This window comes from Pteropus medius, unplaced genomic scaffold, assembly GCF_902729225.1.
Source record: "Pteropus medius unplaced genomic scaffold, Ma_sr-lr_union100, whole genome shotgun sequence".
Lineage (NCBI taxonomy): Eukaryota > Metazoa > Chordata > Mammalia > Chiroptera > Pteropodidae > Pteropus > Pteropus medius.
In genome coordinates this window covers 44,241,198-44,262,538 of record NW_024344378.1, presented here as the reverse complement: position 1 = coordinate 44,262,538, position 21,341 = coordinate 44,241,198, and the positions used below count along the sequence as shown (strand labels likewise).

The 21,341-nt window shown below is 47.8% G+C and overlaps 1 protein-coding gene across 11 annotated transcripts in view; it reads right to left on the bottom strand.

Moving 5' to 3' along the window:
* Positions 1 to 955: 955 nt before the first annotated feature.
* Positions 956 to 21,341, bottom strand: part of COL13A1 (collagen type XIII alpha 1 chain) — a 141,655-nt gene continuing 121,269 nt past the window's right edge. For 9 of the 11 annotated variants that reach the window (XM_039871995.1, XM_039871994.1, XM_039872002.1 and 6 more), the window contains 6 exons: positions 20,860 to 20,886; positions 19,881 to 19,961; positions 13,761 to 13,814; positions 13,132 to 13,185; positions 12,022 to 12,057; positions 3,070 to 6,048 (listed from right to left, as the gene is read on the bottom strand). In XM_039871995.1, coding sequence (XP_039727929.1) covers positions 5,830 to 6,048; positions 12,022 to 12,057; positions 13,132 to 13,185; positions 13,761 to 13,814; positions 19,881 to 19,961; positions 20,860 to 20,886 — 471 coding nt within the window. In that variant the 3' untranslated portion in view covers positions 3,070 to 5,829. Of the gene's footprint in view, positions 1,315 to 2,947; positions 2,987 to 3,069; positions 6,049 to 6,979; positions 7,067 to 12,021; positions 12,058 to 13,131; positions 13,186 to 13,760; positions 13,815 to 19,880; positions 19,962 to 20,859; positions 20,887 to 21,341 lie in introns of those variants that run through there. The other 2 variants (XM_039872000.1, XM_039872003.1) reach the window with 2 other exon arrangements.

Genomic DNA, 21,341 nt, shown 5'->3' with positions numbered 1-21,341 from the left:
TGAGTAGCATGTGGTGCCATTGATATGAGAGTTTGTGAGTGCAACCTCACCCCACAACATGGCAGGGGTCTCACGGATGTGAAGCCCACTAATTTTGAGTTCATGTGACTGATGATACACATCTGAGTTTATGTTTGCCTCTGTACTGTCTATGAAGAGGAGATATATAAAGAAAAATTAAAATGTAAGCAGAATGAGGAGAATATTTAAACTACCCAAGTAGTTTGTTATTTTCAAGACCTTTAGAAGCAACAATTTATGTTGTAAATCATCTAACGATAAACTTGTATGCTACACCATAGGTAACACTTCTTCTTTAAAATAGGTTTCCCAAGACTTTCACTAAGCAGGCTATTATGAAGAGAAAGCAGTAAATCTCTAATTCTTAGAAAACAAAAACTTTAGATCAGCCCAATGTGGCCTAGATTTGTGAGTGTTTTCTGACTTTTTTTTCGTTGGACTGAAATGGCAAATGACGCAAACTTTTCAACTGCTAGTTGTGAGTGGACCTTGCAAATCTGTATTAAATGACAGCCACCAGCAGCAATAGCTGGTACTAGTGGTTGCAGCTTAAAGGAAGAAAAACAAACAAGAAAACACCTAAAAACAAAAGCAGTAGCAAATAGCCCTCTGTAACCCTGGGGGCTTTGGGAGGAGGGGTGGGTTCAGTACGACTGAACCTTACGTGCTTAAATGACACCGTAATGAACTTGGGATGTGTTACAGTAGACGTTGCTTAATGGAGTTGCCTCCCTTTTTCTGTTGGACTTAACATTCCAAAATATTATGCTTCTGGGACTTCCTGCTTTCACGAGAAAGAATGAATTTAATTGAAAGATTGATCAGGATCATGAATTGCCATGTTTCATTTTTTTTAATAATGAAAATCCAGAAGAGTTTAAAATATTCTTAGACACACCTAGTTTGACAAACACCATGGACCTTCACGTTTCTGTGGATTCACACATGAGCTAGCCAGCACCTCAGTGCTGGTTGGCCCCTTTTGGCACCAGAACACAATAATTTATTAAGCTCCAATACTTCATAAGTGTGCACAAATATCATGCAACATATGACCGTATCACAAACAGAAAGTATATTAGAGTCGTGGACTTACACAAAACATCTTGTAAACAAAAAGGAAGAGATTGGTATTTTCTGTACAAAATATGCAGGTTTTTCTTTCTTTTTTTTTTTTTTAATAATCTGTAAGATGCATCATACCTCTGGCATTTTCAAAAAGTGAAAACTGTATAAAAATAAATATTCTATGTACAAACACACACACAGGCCAATCCCAGGTTAGAGTCCTCACTGCAAAACAAGAGCAAACACGAAACATGGAGTTAGTGTTGTTGAGCCTCTGGGTGTTTATTTCCCTTTTGGAAAAGGAGGTAGACCTTGTCCTGGGTTGGACAGGAAACTGGGGCGGAAGACCCTGATGTAGACAGTTCTCACTCTGAGGGCGTGAAACCACTTTCACCTTCCAGTCACTGCCTTTCATGGCCACTAGAGGGCGCTTTCTGTCCATGCTGCCTTTGGAGGCACGGCTGTTGAATCATTGCATTTTCCCAGACTGAATTTATGGTGTGAGCCAATAGACACCAGGCTCTCTAGTTATTTCTCCAAGACACTGTAGCCTTGACAGTGGCTTTTCTTCTCTTGCTAAGCTCAACCATCTCTATCTCCCAACCATCAGCAGTGACCTTGAAGAAGAAACATTCTTCTGGGGCAAGGGGTCTCTTATCTGCTTTAACTAAGTCTAGGGGAACTTGCCAGAGGGTGAGGCATGGCCTGAAGGGTGGATTCTTGGGGAGGCATCTCTCCTGAGTGCTGAGCTTTCTTTTCTCTGGTTAAGGGGGCTTTAGGTACCTGAGTGAGTAGATGCTCCTGGGGTTTTGGTGGTTTCATTACTTTTACCCCATCCCGTGAACTAAATGAGATTCTGGGCATTTGGCACAGAAGAGCATATTGTAGGTGTGACAGTATGCTGTCACTGGGACAAGACTGGATTAGGGAAGCAAATCCACCTCTCTTCCTACTGGCTAAGGTCACATGAAGTTACACTGGGGTCTCCAAACCTATTGTGAGGATGAACCAACACCTCGAGACCACATGGAGAAGGGCTGTGAGAAGTCCTCGAAGGGGAGGCAAAGTGGAGGCAGGTCGTGGAGGGACAGCATGGCAGCTGCTACCTTTGCAGGGGACCACGCTGGGCTTCTGGGTTAGCAAACCAACGGCCCTGGTCAGGCTGGAGGGCCTTGTGCTTTGGGGGCCCTGGCTAAGTGGGTGATTGCATGCAAGGGCATAGCCCTGTGGTATCAGATGGCTTTAATGATGGCAAATATCAAGGCAAGTATGAATAAGTGAAAATTTATTGTTGGTGGCAAGTCTGGGCTGCAAGTCTCACATGCGGAAGCATAAAGCTCAGACAGCTTATGTTAAAGGGTAAAGAGGTGAGCTGGCCAGTCTCTCTGCAGAGAGATAGAAGCCATTTGAGTTTATAGTTTAAGTAACTTAGATGTTCTATGTCCAGATAAATGTCATCATATGGCTTAAATGACCTTGGATGAACACTATGAGTATAGCTAATGATAACTAATTTTAAAACTAATTTAAAAAGGTCTAGAGCTCCTTGGAGGAAAGGTACTATATAAATTAACCACACAGCTATAAAGATATCATCTGTGTGACTACATGGAAATTCCACAATCTGTTTTGCCGAAGTCCTAAAAAGCATTTTTGAAATGTTCTCCAAGTGCATTCAGTACATGGGATGTTGAACGGGCACCCTGCCTTTGGGACTGTTTCCTTTTTTGACTGATGTCTTACTGCCTCATCTGCAGACAGGCCCAGGACAAATTGCGCATGCTTATCACACTGTTGAGGATGGAGCCCCAAGTACACCTGTGCCCCCGAGGCACTGCAGACCACTGGGGGGCCTTACCTTGTTCCAGCAGCCCTGGACTGGTAAGCCGTCTTCACCCTGCAGTGAGGAGGGAAGGCACATGGCTCAGATTCTCCCTGATGGCCCATCAAGCAGGCAGGACGGAGGGAACAAGGGCCACAAACATTTTGGCAGCTGGTCAGGATGTCATCCACCTACTATTATCTATTTCTTTTCTCTCCCCCAGGGCAAAGCCTCAGAAAAAGGCGGGGAGCAAGTCTACATGTCTTTCCATTGACTAAGGTCACATGAGGTTATAGTGCAAGGCCAAGAGGGGCTGTCCTAGCCTGTGAGGTCAGAGAGCAGAGGTGACCTGATAGCCATGGGAAGAACAGCCTAGAGACCCCCTGGTCTCTGCTCTAGCTATATTGAATGCTGGGTGTTCACGGGCAAGTCACTCAGCGCTTGGAGGCCTCAGATTCCTCCTCCGTAAAACGTGGAGAAGGCATAGCTGTGTGTAATGACAGCTAAGATGCCCCTCCAGTTCTCCTATTCTCTTATTTTCTCTCCTTAACAGTGGGAGGAGATTAGGAAATTCCCATATGCTGATCAATAAGGAGGAGGAGGGTGTACGAGAGGACAGGCAACTTCACAGTATTGCAACATGGCCCTGAGGTGCCTTCTGCAAGGCAACAAGGGCTCGCTGAGAATTTTAAGGGAAGAGGCAGCGGAAGGATGGGAATCAACTGGCTGCCATTATCCCCTTTGCTGGTGGCACCCATGGAGCACCTGCAGCCTCAAGATGTCCTATCTTCTCTGGCCCTGATGTCCTGCCTCTCTGTCACACCCTGGGGGAACGTAGGAATCTCTGAGAGATAAGATGGGAGGTGGAGACTGAACCAGGGCAAAGGTATGGTTCTCTGTTTACATCTACTAGAATTACAGCCTAGATCCTAGAATTCCAGGCTCCAGGGCAAAGGAAGAGATGTACACAGGGTTTCAGGAGACCGGAGCAAGTGGTCCACCCCAACAAGATCGAATGGGAGCCCTCTGTGCCCTGGACCAATTTCATCCACCCATGACAGGTGCTTAAATGTCTCACCTGGCATTCAGCAGGCAGCCGACCCAACACGGAGGGAAGAAATCTAGTTATTTTGTACTAAAAATTATGATCGATATCTCCCCCTCCCCCCTTTTCCCCAATAACACAATGCAGGGAAAACAGTAATGAAATATAAAGGGAAGAAAAGTGCACTCCATAGCAAAATTAATAGACAAATGACACATCAACATGGGAGGTTATTGGAGAAAATGCCAGTTTGCATTAAGGGTCAAATAAACTTGACCTTCATTGTCCCCTCTGGGTCAGGGAGGGTCTGCAGGGGGAGGTGGTATGTTCCAGGACTTCATAAAGACCTTCTGCCCACTTCCCCAGCCCGCCACAATGTGCCACTTCACGCGGACTCTGGAAAGGAGAGGAGCCTCCGTGGGCCACAGCGGCGTTCCCATTGGCACACGATTGGTGGCAGAGGAGAATGGTAACGTGTGAGAGAGAAGCGGGGAGGCCAGGGTTGCAGCCGGCAGAACTCAAGGTGCTCAGCTGGTGGGAGGGATGTGGCAGAGGGGACACCTGACTGATGATTAACGGAGGCGCTTTGGAGGTATGGAGAGATTCCACAGCTGAGAAACGTGTCTGTGCGTGCTGCATGCTCGGGGTTCAAGAGGCTGGGCCAGTGCTGGGGCTGCGGGTGTGGCGAGCAAGGGTTTTAGAAGTAAGCACAGGGAGCATGCTACTCCGCATGCTTATTCTGGTTCTCCTTTTGTCGTTGTTCTTAAAAAGTCTATGAAAAATCCCTTGAAGGGATTCTATGGTCATCTCTCAGGGTCACACAGCATATTTTTAAAATTATTTTTTCTCTTTTGTTCAAAGGTAATTCCTGTGTGTTTCCAAGGTGGAGATGTGGGGCCAGGAACGCTCATCTGACCGTTAGTTGTATGAAAATAGGTCCAAGAACTCCGAACCTCCTGGGGAAGTTTAGGAGAACAGTAACCTTTTGAGCTCTTTGGCTTGGAGTGAAGTACCATCTTCTGCTTCCCTTGCAGGAGTTGAAAGGGAAGCTGTGGAGGCCTGGAATGTCTCTACTTAGAGAGGGACTGGGCCTGGTGGAAACAGAACTGCTACCACATAGTCTGGAACATGCTTGAGAGAGGGGTCCTAAATGTCTCCCTTCCCTCCCTGCCTCTATGTCTCCTCCTTTCTTTCTTAATTACATTTTCAGCCTTTCCACACTCTTCCAGACTTTTCAGTAGTGAACCAGCTAAAGGTGAAAGAAAGAGAAACCAAGGGAAGGTCTTGTAATATCTTTTGGGATTTAAGCAAAAAAGGACAAACCCTTTAGGATCTAAAATACTGATCCCCTAGATCAGCCAGTGTCACCAGGGCAGCAATCCCAGACCTAGTCTGGATGAACGGGCAGGGTGACCACTTCCTCTATCTTGGTTCTAGAACTTCTCAGTGTACCCCATGTTTATAAGTATGCCCACATGTCCCTTGACAAATCGTGAGATGCTGAAGCAGAGAGGGATGTGAGGCCGACTCAGGCATCTAATTCACATGTTGTGCCAGGTGCTAAGCCAGTGCTTGCCAAACTAACTGCAGTGTTTGCAGAAAGAAAAGTCACTGTTCCTAAGAACTTGTCCAGAGAATCCAGTTTCCTAGTTTTCTCTCTGGTGGCAGATTTGTCTGGTGGCAGTTTTGAAGGGAGGATCGGGTGCAGCCAAAGCTGGCTTTAGGTGTTGAGGGATGGCCCACATTAAGGTGATGTGCTTTTGAAGCAGCTGCAGGAGGAAGCCAAGAAAACATCCTGGCAAACTTTGCATGCAAAGAGGAGGGCGTGGTGGGAGCCCCTGAAAACCAGACAAGGCAAGGTGACCTTTGGTGTCTACAGAGAGAAGAAGCAGGAAGTGGAGACTGGATGGATGGAGCAAGAGTGTGGAGGGCAGCTGGAGAGGCACGCAGGCATGAACCACACACGTGGGAAAGCCCAAATCGGCCATGCAGGCAAGGGAGGGTGATGCCATACCAATGGGCACGGGGCATCCAGTCCGTCCAGCCCTGGTAACCCCGGCTCCCCTTTCTCTCCTTTAAAACCTCGGTGTCCCTGTTCACAAAACCAACCACGATGATTATTCAGGTCAAGGCTGGCCAGCTCCGATTGTGGAGTGGAGAGGCCCAGTCCTACCCTGGCCAGGATGCAGGACCTTAGAGGCATCTACAGGTAGGGTCTCAATCACAGTTGACTCCCAGCTCCCAAGTCCTATCTTTATGCTCTCTTTGGCTTCCGGGAGGGTTGAGCTTTGAAACATACAACAGGCCCCTCTCCCTTTACAGACTCACTTAAAGTAAATACAGATGAACTTCAACGTTAGCGAATCATAATTTTTCAGAACCTTCGAATGGATTGCGAAGGCACTTGAGAAGCCCAGCGGATGTGCCATGGATCATTCCTTATTGGCTTGCTTTGGAAAGCTTCCTGGGGTGTCTGTCTACCTATTTTGATCTGCAGGTTTTAACTGGGTGGCTTATGGGCATTGGGAGACTGTGTATTAAAAGCCCCTTTTCTGGCCTTATTCTGCCCAGTTGGGGCACAGGTGTCCCTCAGGAGATGCTTGGGTGTCCTGCATCCTGACTGAGTGAGGATTCCAACAGCTTGAGCTGCTAGCCACAGAACTGGCCACAAAACGAAGAAGGCAAATGCATGGCTCACAGATGCTATACTGGCTTCCAAAGCCATCTTGGAGCTAAGATCCAAGGCCTTCTCCCAAATCCCTTTCCTTGGGGTCTCTCCATTTCCACACATCAATTGTTCTGCATCTTCAAAGGAAAGGGATTTAGCTAGAATTATTTGCAGCTGTGGTTTTAGGGCAAAACCAATGGCAGGCAGCATTTCACCGGCCAAATACAAAGATAAATTTTGGTAGCATCGGTGTCGTTATTTGGTTCTCATCTTAGTTTATTTGCCTTCTTTGTTTCCAGCTTGCAAACTTCAAGGAAGAAAACCAGAACAAGACAAGTGATAAATTTAAACATACCAATGGACAGGGGGCATCTAATCCAGGCGCTCCTTGGTCTCCCTTATCCCCTTTAGGCCCTCTAGAGCCTTTCTTCCCCCTCTCCCCCTGTAAATAATGGTTTAGTCCAAGAAAAAAAAATAACATCAAAACTTTAGGATCATCCATGTGTTAAGGTTAGAGATAGAAAAAGAAAAAATTAAAGTGGGAAAAATAGCTTCTCTCTATTAAGATGGTCTCTCCAGTAGGATTTGGGGTCACTACTCATCCCTACCTTTTTAAAAACCAGAGGATTTGGCTAAGGCTGGTGAGGAGGGAGCAGGGAAACAGTAGGGCTCTGAGGTAGAGGTGAAGGGAAATGCAGATGGAAGATACTGGTGGCCAGCCTTGCTAATACTGAGCCCAGAGTGGGTCTGTGATGAACAGGGAGACTCACTTCCTTCTCTTTGAGGGTCCATTTTGAGGTCCAAAGACTTTGGCCTGACAACTTGTTCCAACCGGTTTTCATCCCTTTGATATTCTATTAGGAGGCAAGGCGATTTTGTTTCAAGCCCTGGGGTGTATGTGTGTGCATGTGAGTGTGAATAGGGCATCCATAATTGTGTGAAACTACAGGGTTGTGCATGATTGTATGTATGTCTGTGTGCATACATGAGTGTGTGTATGCGCTTGGGCATGTGTATACAAGTGTGAGTGTGTACTTGTGCATATGCATACAAGTACACATGTGTATGTGTGTGTCCAGGGCTCACGAGTGGCCTCTGGTTCTCAGATCTGTCTTCCCATTCTATGCGTGTCTCTGGTCCATTCTGGTCCTTTCTGGTCTGAAGCTACAGGCAGCTTATTTGTACGTGGACAAGTTAGTTCAGGAATTCATTTGTTTTTGAAAAGTGTGTTTCTAAACATTGTTTTTCTAAATTGAATCCTATTTTGTATGTGTCAGGGTCACTCTTCATTTAAAGAAGGGCCATGGAGAATTCTTTGTAATGAATTTGAGTTTGAATTTTCATATATTAGATTTTCTTATATAACGGCCAAGTGTGCCCCTGGAGTGCCTTCCTCTATAGGGCACTTCTCTATGGCAGGCTGATTGATACTTCCACAGTGTTACTCCAGGGCCACAAGATCTCGACGGCAAGTGAAATACTGATGTCAGGGCAGGTTCTGCCTATAACAAGCGGTGTGACTTTGGGAAGTTATTTAACCTTTCTTAGCCTCAGTTTCTTCACCTATAAAATGCAGATAATAACACCCGCCTCAAAACTTTGTTGTGAGGCCTTTGGGCCTATTAAGTACTTAATAATGGCACATAGTATGTGCTCCGTAAATGACAGCTGCTTCATAATGATAACAATAATGATCATTATTTCTTGTTAGCCAGTATGAGGGCCCATCTGCTGCCAGAGATATGGTCTTGTGGTGTCTACTGTGCTCCAGTAATGGAAGGCCAAGGGTTCATTAGAGGGAGGTAAAGGATAAAAATATTTTTGATGGATCTTTGGAAATTATTTCGATTTCTTGATTCCAGAGTTTCTCTGTAATTGGCAATGCATTGTTTTCAGTTTTCTAAAATGTAAATGCTTACTTAGAAAATAATATGTGTTTAAGAGAAAACACACATATGTACATTAGGTGTGCGTGTGTTGGCTCTGAGATACACACACCAACGAGAACATCATAGCATAAATAATTCCCAAACAGTGGACAAGCAAGACAATATGCTATTTGGATAGGAAGCCCCCCAGTAAACTTTCTCAGGAATGCAGCCTTTCGTTCTGCTTGGGTCAGGCCAGGGTAAAAGTGAGCACGGTTTCCTGAGTTCAGGGGTGGGCAAAGCTCCCTAAGATTGGGGGATTCCAAGTCCCAGATGATTTGCCTGTGGGTAACAGAGGGTTGGCTGGTCCTGACTTTCAGGATGGGTAACTACACTATGGGCATCATGTTCTCGGGGCACAAGAAATGGCTTTAAACTGGGTGCCCTTTGAAGACATTAAAATAGTAGCTGTACCCGCATCCTCCCTGCTCTTACTCCTCAAAGAGTGACACGAAAGGGACCTTGGCAAAGAGAGACTTCTAGCTGGTATGGGAAAAGGGACAAGTATAGTCGAGCAGTAGAAGTTTCTTTAAAAAAATTAATGTGTAAAAAAACTGATATTAGAGGAAATAAATTGAAGCTGGGGGAGTGGAAGGGAAGTGATGAGGGATACAGGATTATTGTAACATAGTGAACAATCTAGGGGGAGAAATATTGAAAGACTAAAGGAAGGAAGAGGCAGGCCCAGGCCAAAAGAGATAGGAGAGGAAGGAGAGGTAAGGAGGCAAGGGGGGGCCTGGGGAAGCAAGATGCGCAGACACACACGCCTACGGCCACACATGTGTGCATGCACACGCACACACTCACACACATGCACACACATATCCCCCACCCCCCTCACCCCCCGAAGGCATGTTTCAGAGTGACAGCAGCCTCGCTACATGCACTCAGACCTTTCAGTTGGCTGGCTTGCAGGCAGCTCCAACTTGACACCCAATTTTCCTGATGCTCAAATTGCCAAATTCACCCTTTACTCTTTGACTGACTTTTTCATCCTAAAAGTGGCTTCTGGGCCAAATTCACAGGGCTGTGAAGGAATAAGAGTGCTCCTAGTGACAAGGACAGAACACTGTTTTCACTGGCATTTACATCCCCTAAGAAAACTGCCCGTTTGGGGCCCTGGGCCTTGGCTACCACCAGGACCTTCCTCCTTTCAGAGTTTCTCTGTAATTGGCAATGCATTGTTTTCAGTTTTGAACAGGAAAGAATCTCCAAGACTATCTTCTGGTGAGACACTGAGAAGCATCGTTTTATGATTGTGTCTTTGGTCACTGTACAATAGAACAACGGCTTGCGGTGCACCCACCAGAGACTCTCTGATGGGGTCCTCCTAGCATGATGTGCAATAAAGTTTGGGAGTTGTTTTATAGGCAGCCCCCCTCAACACTCTGTGGGGGAAGGGGGCTTTGAGCATCTCCAGCTTCACCTTCACCAGCAACAATGAAGCTTCTTAGACTGTCATCTAAGCCCTTCTGGCCGTTTATCTTGACCAAAATGTCTATATTCTGAGCTTTTAGGCATCAGAAAAAAAACCGTCCATGGCAAAGTGTTGACTCTGCTTGGAACTTTCTTTGTTTTGGAGGCTTTATTTTCAAGACCTCACATCTACCCTCAACATCCTGTTACTCTGGTGTTACAAAGAGGTCTGAATGAGGAGGCAAGGTGTAGGAGCGACTCTTTCAGGACATTCTGGCATCCTGAGCGTCGAATCTCTGGGAGGGACAGAATGAGCTTGTTCTTTGATTTGAAAACCTGCTCTTTGGATGAAGACGGTTGGAACTTCATGCCATACTCAAAAGAAGGTTCATGAGACTTCACTGCTTTCCGGCCTTTACTAAGTGACATATTGCTAATTTACATACAGGATGGGGGAAGTGTATAAGGGCTTAGAGAGGAGAAGTAGAAAAGAAATATCTTCCCATTGATTCCTGGAGCCTTATTGGCTCATTCAATGGCCTTGGTTCCTTAAGCACCAGAGCCCCTGGACTCCCACCTCCCTCCATCTGTGACACGGCCACCTGCCTGCCCTGCCTCCACATCTAGAGCAACACAGTCACCACGCATAGTTTTGGAATAGTTTTGCAGCCCTTAAATGGCTCAGTGCCTCAAGCCAACTGAAAGAGTCTTCAGTAATAGGTTCAAAAAGTATTAATTGAATATAGTAAAGAAAACCAGAACACTTTAGAAATAAATTAGAAAGAAGGTTAGTATGCCAACTAGGAGGTGGAATGATCAATTTTTTTAGTGGCCTAAATTCTTTGATGCCACAATAATGAAGGTGGGCTTCTCAGCCTGCCTTAATAAGCTGGCACATTTTTGGAAGTAGGTCTTTTAATTCCAGTTTCTGGAGTTGGTCTTCTCATGGACAGTTTGGTATAAGCAGCTCTGCCTGCTTCTTCTTGTTTATAGAATATCTGAGACAAACTGATTTGCTTTTGACCAGCTGCCAGGAGAACTTAGGGATACAGACGTGCTCAATAAATACATCTTAACGAAAGAGACTAGAATTGGTGCTAGATATAAGTATACAGATTCTGTCACTTTCTATTCATGAACAAGGTCATCGATGTTCAAAGATAAGCTAGAAGACCTAGGTTTTAGAAGCTACCTGCCTCTAACTCTCTGTGGGAATTCAGTACATTTTATCATTGCTCTGGGCCTATTTCTCCATCTGTTCTTGCCCGCTCCTCTTCTACCTCTAAGATCCTTGGATAGTATGATCTGCTAGAAGACGCTTTTGGGCCTCTAGGGGGCGTGCGTCACACTCCGATAACCACTGTGATGAAGCATTAGATGAGACATCCTAGAAAGGAACCCAAAGGTTATCTCTTGGCCAGATGAAGTTAAATGGTCTCTGCTGGACTCAAGTGTGTCATGTGTCATATACATGGCTATTACGTGGCTTTGGGTACTGTGGACATTCAATAATGTCCACTGCGTCCTGGTGAAGACGGTAGAAACCAAGGGAGGGCAAAGGTCTCGGAAGGCACAAGTCATTTCATAGCCCTGCTGACTCTTTCCATGAGAAATAATGGCTGCAAAAAGGTTGACTGCTTACAATAGCTGTGTGCTTGTTCTCGGAGCTGGAATGTATTTTCTCTTTCACCAGTGGCCTGGGATGCCTGACAAAACTAAGTTTCAAGCAACAGTGGATCTAAAAACATCATTTAGGAGCCTATTAACAGGGCACCATAGAGATTGCTGGGCACGTGACTCCTGTCACTGATGGCCACTGTGGGATTTAGTCTTCCTTTGTCATGTGGAAAAATACATGTTTCAATTTCAGGATCAGGCCCTAGGCTCCCTGTATGACAGGGATTAAGCCTCTCACTATAAAGCCTTTTAATTTACGATGATTTATCAGGAAAAACTGTATTTGCTGTGTTAGGTCAGAAATCCCCACTTGGTCATTCCACCACATCATGAAGACATTAGTAACCAGAGCCAAAGTGCAAGGGGTCAGACTTACCCGGTTTCCTTTGTCCCCGGGTGGTCCATGCAAACCCTGCAGTAAATCAGAGAAATGAAGACACGTTAATGAAAAAACACAGAATGGCTGTACAGTCCTTCCTTCCAGGCTCATAAAGCTCTTCCCTGATGCCTAATTCATCAGAGACAGATTTAATTATCCCCATTTTACAGAAGAGGGACAGAAGGGCTCAAGGAACTTGACCTAGGGACAAATAATGAGTTATGGGCAAAGCCAAGAGCATGGTTCTGATTTTCTTGCTCTGCAGCCAACATCCTGCATGTGGCTGTGTTCTAGATCACTCGAGCTGAGGAGGGGTGCGTGCTGAGGACACAGTCTGGGCAGAGAACTCTCCTGGTGGGGGGTGGGGTGGCGGGGGAGCGGGGCGGTGTTTACATGGCTCTCCTGCCAGGCTCTTGCTAGGAAAAATGACTGTAAATCTCCCCAGACCCTCTTTGCAAGGTGCAAGCTGTTCTTCATGTCTTCAGCTAAGGGAATGAACATAGGCTAGGGCTGCCAACTTAGCCAGAGCAAAGCCTCCTGGGCAGCCAATATGGAATTGGCAAACAGATCTACGTTAAGTGGGTGGGAAACAAAATTCTGGTTCTCTTAAGCAATCGACTTTTCTAACAATGCAATGGGAACATCTGCTGTGATTGGGAAGCCAGTCCCTTGGGAAAGTTGTTCCTCTCATGAAGTGTGTTCTTTCATCATAGTGGTCTGGATTTGATTCCCGCTCCCCCTCACCCCCGGCCTTGAGGGCAGAGGCTGTGGCATATTCATCTGTGAGACCCCCACTGCACTGAATGCAGAGGCTTGTAGTGGAAGGGGCTCATGATATTTTTTCCACATCCCATCAGATGATCCACATGGCTTAAGATCTGGTCCCTTAACAGGGGCCATGTGTCCCAAGGTTCACCTTGAGCAGTGCCCAGCAGGAACATTCTAGTGCATTGACCAGTTGACTGTTGGCAGCTTCCTCTGTCATAGAAATGAGAATTCTTCCTTGGCTCTAAATTTTTTGCTGCAGGCTCTGGGTATTGTTTTGACAGTGTTTGGGGTAGTGGAATGGGGTGGGTGAAGAGAAACCTCTGACCCCACGAGACTTACAGGAAGCCCAGCTGCTCCCGTTGGTCCTGTCATCCCAGGGTCACCTTTGCTGCCCTGAAACAGGAGAGAGAAGCCCATGAGCCCCCCCGATGTAATAACAACTTTCCGTCAATTGTTTTCTGTTTTAAACCTGGAACACCTCTCTAGGTCCCTTGAAGAGCCCTCCAGGAAGCAAAGGCTAAACGGAAGATTGGGGTGACTGGTGTGGACTCTATCCTAGGAGGAGGTGACTGGTGTGGACTCTATCCTGAGAGGGGGCTTGGAGGCCCCTCACCTTCCCTCTAGTAAAGCCTATCCTCCAAGGTTCTTCAGAAGGACGAGGCAGTGACCTGGGGGTACTGGCTGGCCAGAGGCAGAAGCAGAAGCAGGGGAGGAGATCAATGGGAGGAAACAGGCATGGACGTGAAGGCAGAGAAGAGAGAAAGGGAAAAGAGAGAGAGCTGTGATTTCTTCTTTGAAGCTGCAAGTGTCACCCCTCAGAGCAACCACCCTGGTTGGACGAAGAGGCTTGCTCCATCTAGGAGGAATGGATGAAGGCTCATGTAGTGACCCTGTGGGTCGCAGGCGCCAGGGCTGAGGACCTGAGGCTGAGGAGGGTCACCCAGGCTCCCTGGTCACGGAGCACTCACCCTCTCGCCCTTTGGTCCCGCAGGGCCTGGAACTCCAATTGGTCCTGGAGTACCCTGGGGGGAGGGGAAAGAAAGCAGAGGTGAAGGTCCTGATGCTGGGGGGAACCTGGGGAGCACCCCCCCTTACTCCTGGAGAGGATAAAGGTCCAGAGGCCCAGTTTTCAGGGTTGGCGAGGCCAGGCTCATTCAGGGCAGTCCTTCGACTGGGCTGTGTTCCTGTTTGGATTTGGGGGCCTTGGGGAAAGAGTGCATCCCCCTGCCTCAGAGCCAGATTTGAGGAAGGAAACCCTTTCACTTCACAACCAAGCTTGCCAAGGCTGAAAACGGTAGGAGAACGGTTGCTCAATTTGTTCCCAGAAGCACTTAGGAGGGAGTTGACACCATCCCGGGGCTGGGGCCCAGGGGCTGGCACCCTTTTTCTGTCACAGCTCTACATGCAGCGGGAAGGTCTTCATGCCGCAGAGACCAATGCAGATGCACACACAGAGGCAGGCGTGGGAAGGTCATTCAGCCACCGCCCACCCCACCGCCCTCATAGCAGGGCTCCCGCCTGGCCTTTAGCCTCTGGCCAGACTTGTTCCTACTCCCAGGCCCTATGGACAGACCGAGTTAGAGAGTGAATTAGTGCGCCTCAGATGTCTGCTGACACTGGCCTGGCAGGGAGGTGTGTCATCAGCGCTGCTCATTCAGGGCTGTGGGGAGTTGGAACAGCGGGAGCTCAGGGAGCTGTGTTGCTTAGAAATGGAACAGGGCTTGCCATGGTATAATTAAACATCTTCTCCAGTTTCTCAATTTACAGCCCAACTAGGGGAGTCTATTTCAGAGCTTCCTATTGCTCTGCCTCACGTTTGTATTTCCTGCTCAGTCATGAGAATGTGGGGCTGGGCCTACGGGCAGTTCTTGGTGTTCGAGATTATAGCTCTGAAAAACAGGGCAGGAGCAAATGGGGAAATGCTGGTTTTCTGTACACAGAAAAAAAAAACAAAGAGAAGAACAGTAAGGTTCTTGGCATTCCCTTTGCAGCTACAACGGAAGAAGGAAAGCCGTGGGCATCCGTGACAAGAACACGTCAAAGATGAAAGAGGCCGGGTCAGAGTAATGGTTCATAACAGGGCTCTGGAGTCCCCAGCGGCCTCAAGTTCTGCCTCGAAGGCTTATGAAATCTGAGATACTGGGGAAGTTTCTTGGCCTCTCTGAGGGTCAGTTTTCCCACCTGTAAAATGGGGATGATCACATGAGTGCTGCCTCTCAAACTGCTGCCAGGTTAAAATGGAGGGATGGATGTCATGCATTTGGTGCCTTAGGAAGTGCCCAGTAAATGTTAGTATTGGCAGGGCAGGATTATTTTTCCCATAACAATTTTCCTTTAAGATTATGATACTGATTTTATGACAAAATAGAACCTCAGGTCCAAGGGGACAGAATACATGAATTTGTACTGCTCCCCTCTGTCCAACATGAATAGAGTAAGTAAGTAGTAAAGAGGAAAGTCTTGGTTTCTCAGATCAACCCCCTAGCTCTGACTGGTCACCTGGAAAAAGTGTGCTCGGAACGAGGAGTATGGAAAGAGAGGGACTGTGGTGGAGGAGCAAAGCTGTAATAATGCTTAGAAAATGAGTATGTTCTCCATATGTGAGAGTCTATAATTTCAACGCCGTAAACGTGGAGAGGGGAGGGGCCCCGGGAAGGCCTGTTGCTGCCATGCTTTGACATCTCCCCCTACTCTGTGTGCACGTCCTCCCTTCCACAAGTGAACCATGCAAACTCTTGTCTTCCCCCGAGTGTCACTCCAGCCAGCTCATTAGAACCTCATCTTCTGGGCAGACCATGCATCCGTGGCCTCAAAAGTGTCCTGCAAGGGCGGAGCTGGGACTTGCTGGCTGGAAGCGGCTGGACACACATACGGCTCTGGTTATAGCTCCCAAGGAGGAAAGTCCAGACTCCTGGCCCTGTTGGCTAGTGATCTCAACACCCTGGGAAGGGACAGGCTTCACCGTGGAGTGCCACTGCCCTGAAGACCTAATGGGGTACTGTGGGAGGAGGACTGGAAGGTAGAGAGGAGGGATGTTTTTTCTGATGCTTCAGTTGTTTGTCACAAGAAGGGCCAGGTGCTTTGCAGTCATGAGTAGGTGATGCCTGTTTTCTGAAATCAGGAAGAACAAAGAAAGAGGGGACTCAAGTGTCCCTCAATTTGCTCTGTATAAACCCCCTTGTTGGGTGGGGTGATTGGTGCAACGGGAAGTGAAAGATGTGGTTGTAACACGCCCACAGAACACTGAGCTGGGACTGGCCTGTGTGCTCCTAGATGCTACATCTGCCTTCACCTGTCCATGCTGTCCCCACCCCCATACACACCAGACTGGTGGCTGCATAGGACTAAGAAGCCCCTGTGGGCAGACAGGAGATGGACAGAGCTCACGGTATGAAGACAACACAGCATGACGGGCACATACAGACACTGTTGTGTTTGGTAGGAATGAATTATGGCCCAAACTCCCAGGGCTGGGCTCTCAGGCTGAACCGAGCATTCGTTTAGGAACAGAGTCTGTGCTGCTTGAGTGGAACTCCCACTCCACATCCAGTAGTCTAGACATTCAAATTTGAGGACCCTGGGTGCATACTATAAGGATTCAGAAGAAGGCCAGCCATCTTCGGTCAAGAGGCCAGAATAAGCACTTCTGAATTGAGCACAGATGGTGCCTCTCTGGTGTCAGTGGTGGGGTAAAGCATGACTCACTGGGAAAGCGAGGCCACAGTGGGACAGACGAGAGGAATCACAGGCCAGGGGCGGGGTGGGGTAGGGTGAAAGGTAATGGAGAAGTGACACTCACCGGTGGCCCAGGCCTGCCGTCCAAACCTGAAGCTCCCTGGACAAAGGGAATAGTTTGACCAAAAGAAGGGGAAGGGAGGAACGGGAGGGAGAAAAAGGGACCAGGGAGGGAAGAGGTGAGTGAAGCAGTGACTCTGGACAGACATAAATGCTGGTAATCAAACAAAACGGGAGAAGTAAGCTTGGGAGGACAGGTAGTGGTATTCACATGGAAACCAACAAAAACATGGAGACACTGAATGCAGTGTGGCTGACTGCTGAGCTAGCTGGATGGAGATCAGTGCACATGGCTGTTCTGATCCTCTCTGTCCTTGTTCCCCTCTCTCCTTTTATCCCCTTTCAGAAATCCCTCTCCCAAGGGGTTGCAGTGATCCAGGGAAAGGGACACAAAGTGAATTCATGGAGAGGTATCTGGAACCTGAGCTAGTGCATCCTTCCCAGGACCAGCCTCACTGGGAAAGGACAAGCTGGAGGGTGGGGCTCCGGTGAGGGTGGTCTTCTCAGCATATTTTGCCTACCTGTGGAGACTAGGCCACATTGGGGGGACTCTGAGAGGCTCAGCACTGAGTTACAGCATCCAGCTTAGAAACCTGGGTAGATGCTGGCCCATTTCTACTTCTGCTGGGTAGGAGGAGTTGGACCTTAAACGATAATACTAATGATGCCTGACCTTTCCCTGGACCTTCACAGTTTGCAAAGCTCAATGCAAATTCAATCCATTCATATTATCCCAGACAAGGGCTCTTTTATAGAAAAAGGTTTGGGGGCACTGAATGGGACAGAGGTCTAGATGGTACCCTGAAGTGAACTGGCTGGCAGGTGGGATGCTCTTAAGACCCACTTGCTACGCAGCATCCAGTGACATATGTGCGGGAGTGGGAGCTCTTCTCCAGCGTTGGGCTATAAAGCTGCCCCAGTGACCTAGGAGAACCAGGGGAAAATTATTTAATGGTTACAATGTGATGAGCCAGAGAGAAGGCAGCGGAACACTCTAGCCCAGTCAGGACTGAGTTCTTGAACACTGCTTCCAATCGAGCCTCAGAAATGAGCCTAGGCCTCAGGATTTTAAAGGTTGGGGAATGCCCCCAGGAAAGGAGGGCAGTGAGCTGCTTCTTCCTGGGGAAGGGGTATTGGGTAGTAGGATCCTACAGGACCTCACTTCTCAGTTTTAAACCCACATAATTCTGGAACGATCTTGATACATAGTCTAGAGAGCTATGATTCTCAGCCCCAGTTGCAACATCAGAATTTCCTGGTGGTAATGTAGAATAATACAGATGCTCAACTCAACAAGAGTCTCCAAGAGTGAGGCCAGGATAATGGCAAGTTAGAAGAGCTCTAGGTGACTCCAATGTGTAGCCAGTGTTGAGAACCACTTCTGTAGGGCAAACAAGAAGAAGTCAATAGGATGTGCCTGGAAAAACAGGCCTCTAGTATATGGAATAAAATATTGAGGTAAAGCCTAAAAACAGAACTTTAGCTAACTGTTCATAAACTTTGTCTATGCAGCATGAACACTGATTTATTTTGAGAGGTCTAGAGCAGAGGGCACAAACTGGAGGTTTTTAGGCCCTATGTGGGCCACTAACATATTTTGTATGGTTGGCAGTGTTGCAAGTAATTTTGATTTAATGTCAGAAGACGGAGAGATTTCATGTAAAATGCCAAATGTCCCGCTTCCTTTGAAAAATTAGAAGATCCAAATGTATTGGACCTTCATTCTCCCAAGGCAACAGTCAGCTGAACTGAGAAGGGCTGTTTTCCTTAAGAAGGGACACATGTTCTCTGTGGTGCCACAGTCCCCACCACTCCCTCTTGGCTCTCTGAAGTCCATGTTAATTGCCATTTATGAATTTGCTTGGTCCGTTGTTTTCTTAAGCTAGCAAAAGTATTTCTTGGCACCCATGTCTCTATTAAAAGTAGAAAAAGTAAAGAGAGACTGGGTACTTTGTTTTTCCTCTGGCATTACCTGTTTGATCTCTGTGCCATTTGCACTTCAACCTGACCGAATTCTCCATGTTTACTAGGGTTGTTGGGGCCATGGAGGTGGAAAAGGAGCGATTTGTGGTTGAGTGGGGGCAGGAAGGCTCTATAATAGTAAGGAGGACTTAATCATTCCAGACACAATTTAAGACATGGGAAAATGTCTGCTAAAGTCATCAGTTTTCTGTAGTCTGCCAAGCGAATCAGCTTCTTAAACGTTCCTACATTTGATGCACTAATGAGGGTGCAGTCATACCTTTTGCTCTTGCTTTTTGGTTGCTGTGATTACATTAACCAGACCTTCAGGCTCTGCCAAGCTGGGGTAATTGGCCTTCCCATTGTTCCCCTGCTCTTTATGGCTTCCTGGGGTGGAAACTGGCCTGGTGCCTGGGACAGAGGAAGCCCCAGTGGCTGGAAAGAGCCCCTCAGTGGAGGAGCAGCCTCTGGCCCAGCCTGGTCACCAACTTCATGTGTGACCTCAAGTGACTCACTTTCTTTTCTGGGTCCATCAGTAAAACGATTAGATGGTTCACTGAAATCCCTTCCGGCTTTTGAAAAACAAACCAAAAGGCGTGCCAACCTCACTGAGGTGTGAGGGAAGATGGAGCCCAGGGTGGTGGGATGTGCTCAGCTGGACAAGGTGACCAGGCCATCAGCCCACTGAAACTTGGGGGAAAAATATTTGCCCAGCCCAGTCCCCACATCTGGAAAGGCCTTCTGAGCAGCCCCCGGCCCTATCCTGAGGCCTCTAGCCCTGGGCAGGCAGAGATAAGAGACCTCAGAGAACTGAGATCTAAGTGGCCTTAGCCAGTGGGGACCAGGGAATCTGACTTTTTATAAGCTTTTTGCAGTGGCCAGTGCTCTAGAGCAGAGAGCAGGGGTCCTCTTGGGGTCCCTCTGGGAAAACAGAAGAGAGATGGAGCAGGCTCCACTGTCACATTGCTCCCAAGTCATCCAAGCATGGCCCCCGTAAGGGCAAACTCTGCCTCTGAACTGGGCACATGTAGAGCCCGAGGCTGTTTTCAGGCCTCCTCTGGCTCTCCAACTGGGTGCTCTTTGGGGTCAGGGACCCTGTCTTATTCATTTTTGCATTCCCCTGCATCTAGGCCAGGGCCTGGCCCAGAGGAGGCCTCAGTACGAGAATTAGAGCCTATCATCTTGCCCAGGTGGGAAAGCAAAACCACATGAAAGCTCTAGAATGCTCAGAACTTTAGCACCTTGAGTCTTCCAGAGGCCGTCTCCTGGGGCCCTCCCCAGCATCTTGTCAGGACCACCGGGCTGGGTCTTGCTGGGTCCACGGTACTTACGGGTAATCCCAAAGGACCTCGGTCTCCTTTTTCTCCTTGGACACCCTTCTCTCCTTTTGCTCCATCTTGTCCTGCTTCCCCCTGAAGAAAAGGGAGATGGAGGAGATCACAGAAGGGCATGTCTCACACAACTCATTCTTCCATTGTGATGTCCTGGAAATGGGAGCGGGTATAGGGGAAGAGGCAGGTAGAGGAGGGAGGAGGTGAAGGTCGTTGGCCAAGGGGTAGCAGGCTGGGGACTCCAAGAATCCCTGAATTTTAGCTTCACTCTGCCTCAGCTTGAGTCCCTTGTATCCCTGTAGCAACTTAGAGGTCCCCAAAGGGAAAAGAGATGGTGGCATGGACAAAAACCCACAGGGCAGTTCCACGTCAGGCTTTGGCATCGTTGGCTCTTTGCATGGCAGGAAAACTGGGGCCCTGCAGAGACTGGTGGCAGATGGCTGAAATGGCACCACTGGAGCTCTGAACTTCCAAACTAATAGGAAGAAAAAACTGCCCAATAGTCCCTTGAAGAATGTTAGGGCAAGAGGCAAGAGCCATTGTCATGCTAGCAGCCTCCATACCCTCTGATCCATTTGAAATGCTTTCAGGGGGATATTGGGAGGGCCCCAGTTCAGAGTCCAGTGGGCTTGGTTTCCAGGAGGGGTTTCATGCCATGCTGCTCTCTGTCTCCCACCTATACTTCGGGGGCAGGATACATGGGAAAGGATTTTATCATTTGCTAAGCATCTAACCTGTTACTCTGTAGGGTCAACTGATGAATGGGAAAATTCTAAATCTAAAACCTGCCCAGTGTCAGTGATGGACTTCATTCTGTCCTTATCATACCACATGGGCCAATGTGTCACATGATTTCATTTAGGGAAGGGGTCAGCTGGGCCACCCACCTCTGAAGCACTTTCTCTCATCTCTGCCCTTGCTGACGCAGTCCCCTTCCCCCGCTACCTCACCCAGCACCCGCCACATGACTTCTTCTTACCTTTGGTCCAGGAATACCTTGGAGCCCCTGTATTAGGAACCAAAACAGAGTGCCTTAGAATTGCATTTCTGGTTACAGGTTAGGCCACAAAAGAGCAAGGGCTTGGGATGCAGAGCCTGGCCTGGGGTCCCTGTCCAGGGGAAGTAGAGGGAATACAAAGAGGGGTAGTGCTTAGGGTTCCGTGGGATAGGGTCTGAGCCAGGCTTTCCCAGCCAGGGGCTGACAGAGAGTCTTTCTGCGGCCCTCATGGCTGACCCAGGGTATCATGAAAGGAAGACTCAGAGGAAACACAGCAAAAGTTGAATAAATTAATAGATGCAAAGTGCTTAAAGACGCATCTGGCACATAGTAAGTTACAATAAATGTTGGCTACTATCATTATTATTACTACTTCTACCAATGACAGTGGGTGACACAGTGCCACAGGAACCATGAACCTCGCAAAGGCAAGGACCAGCATTTATTTGTTTAAGATGTTTGGG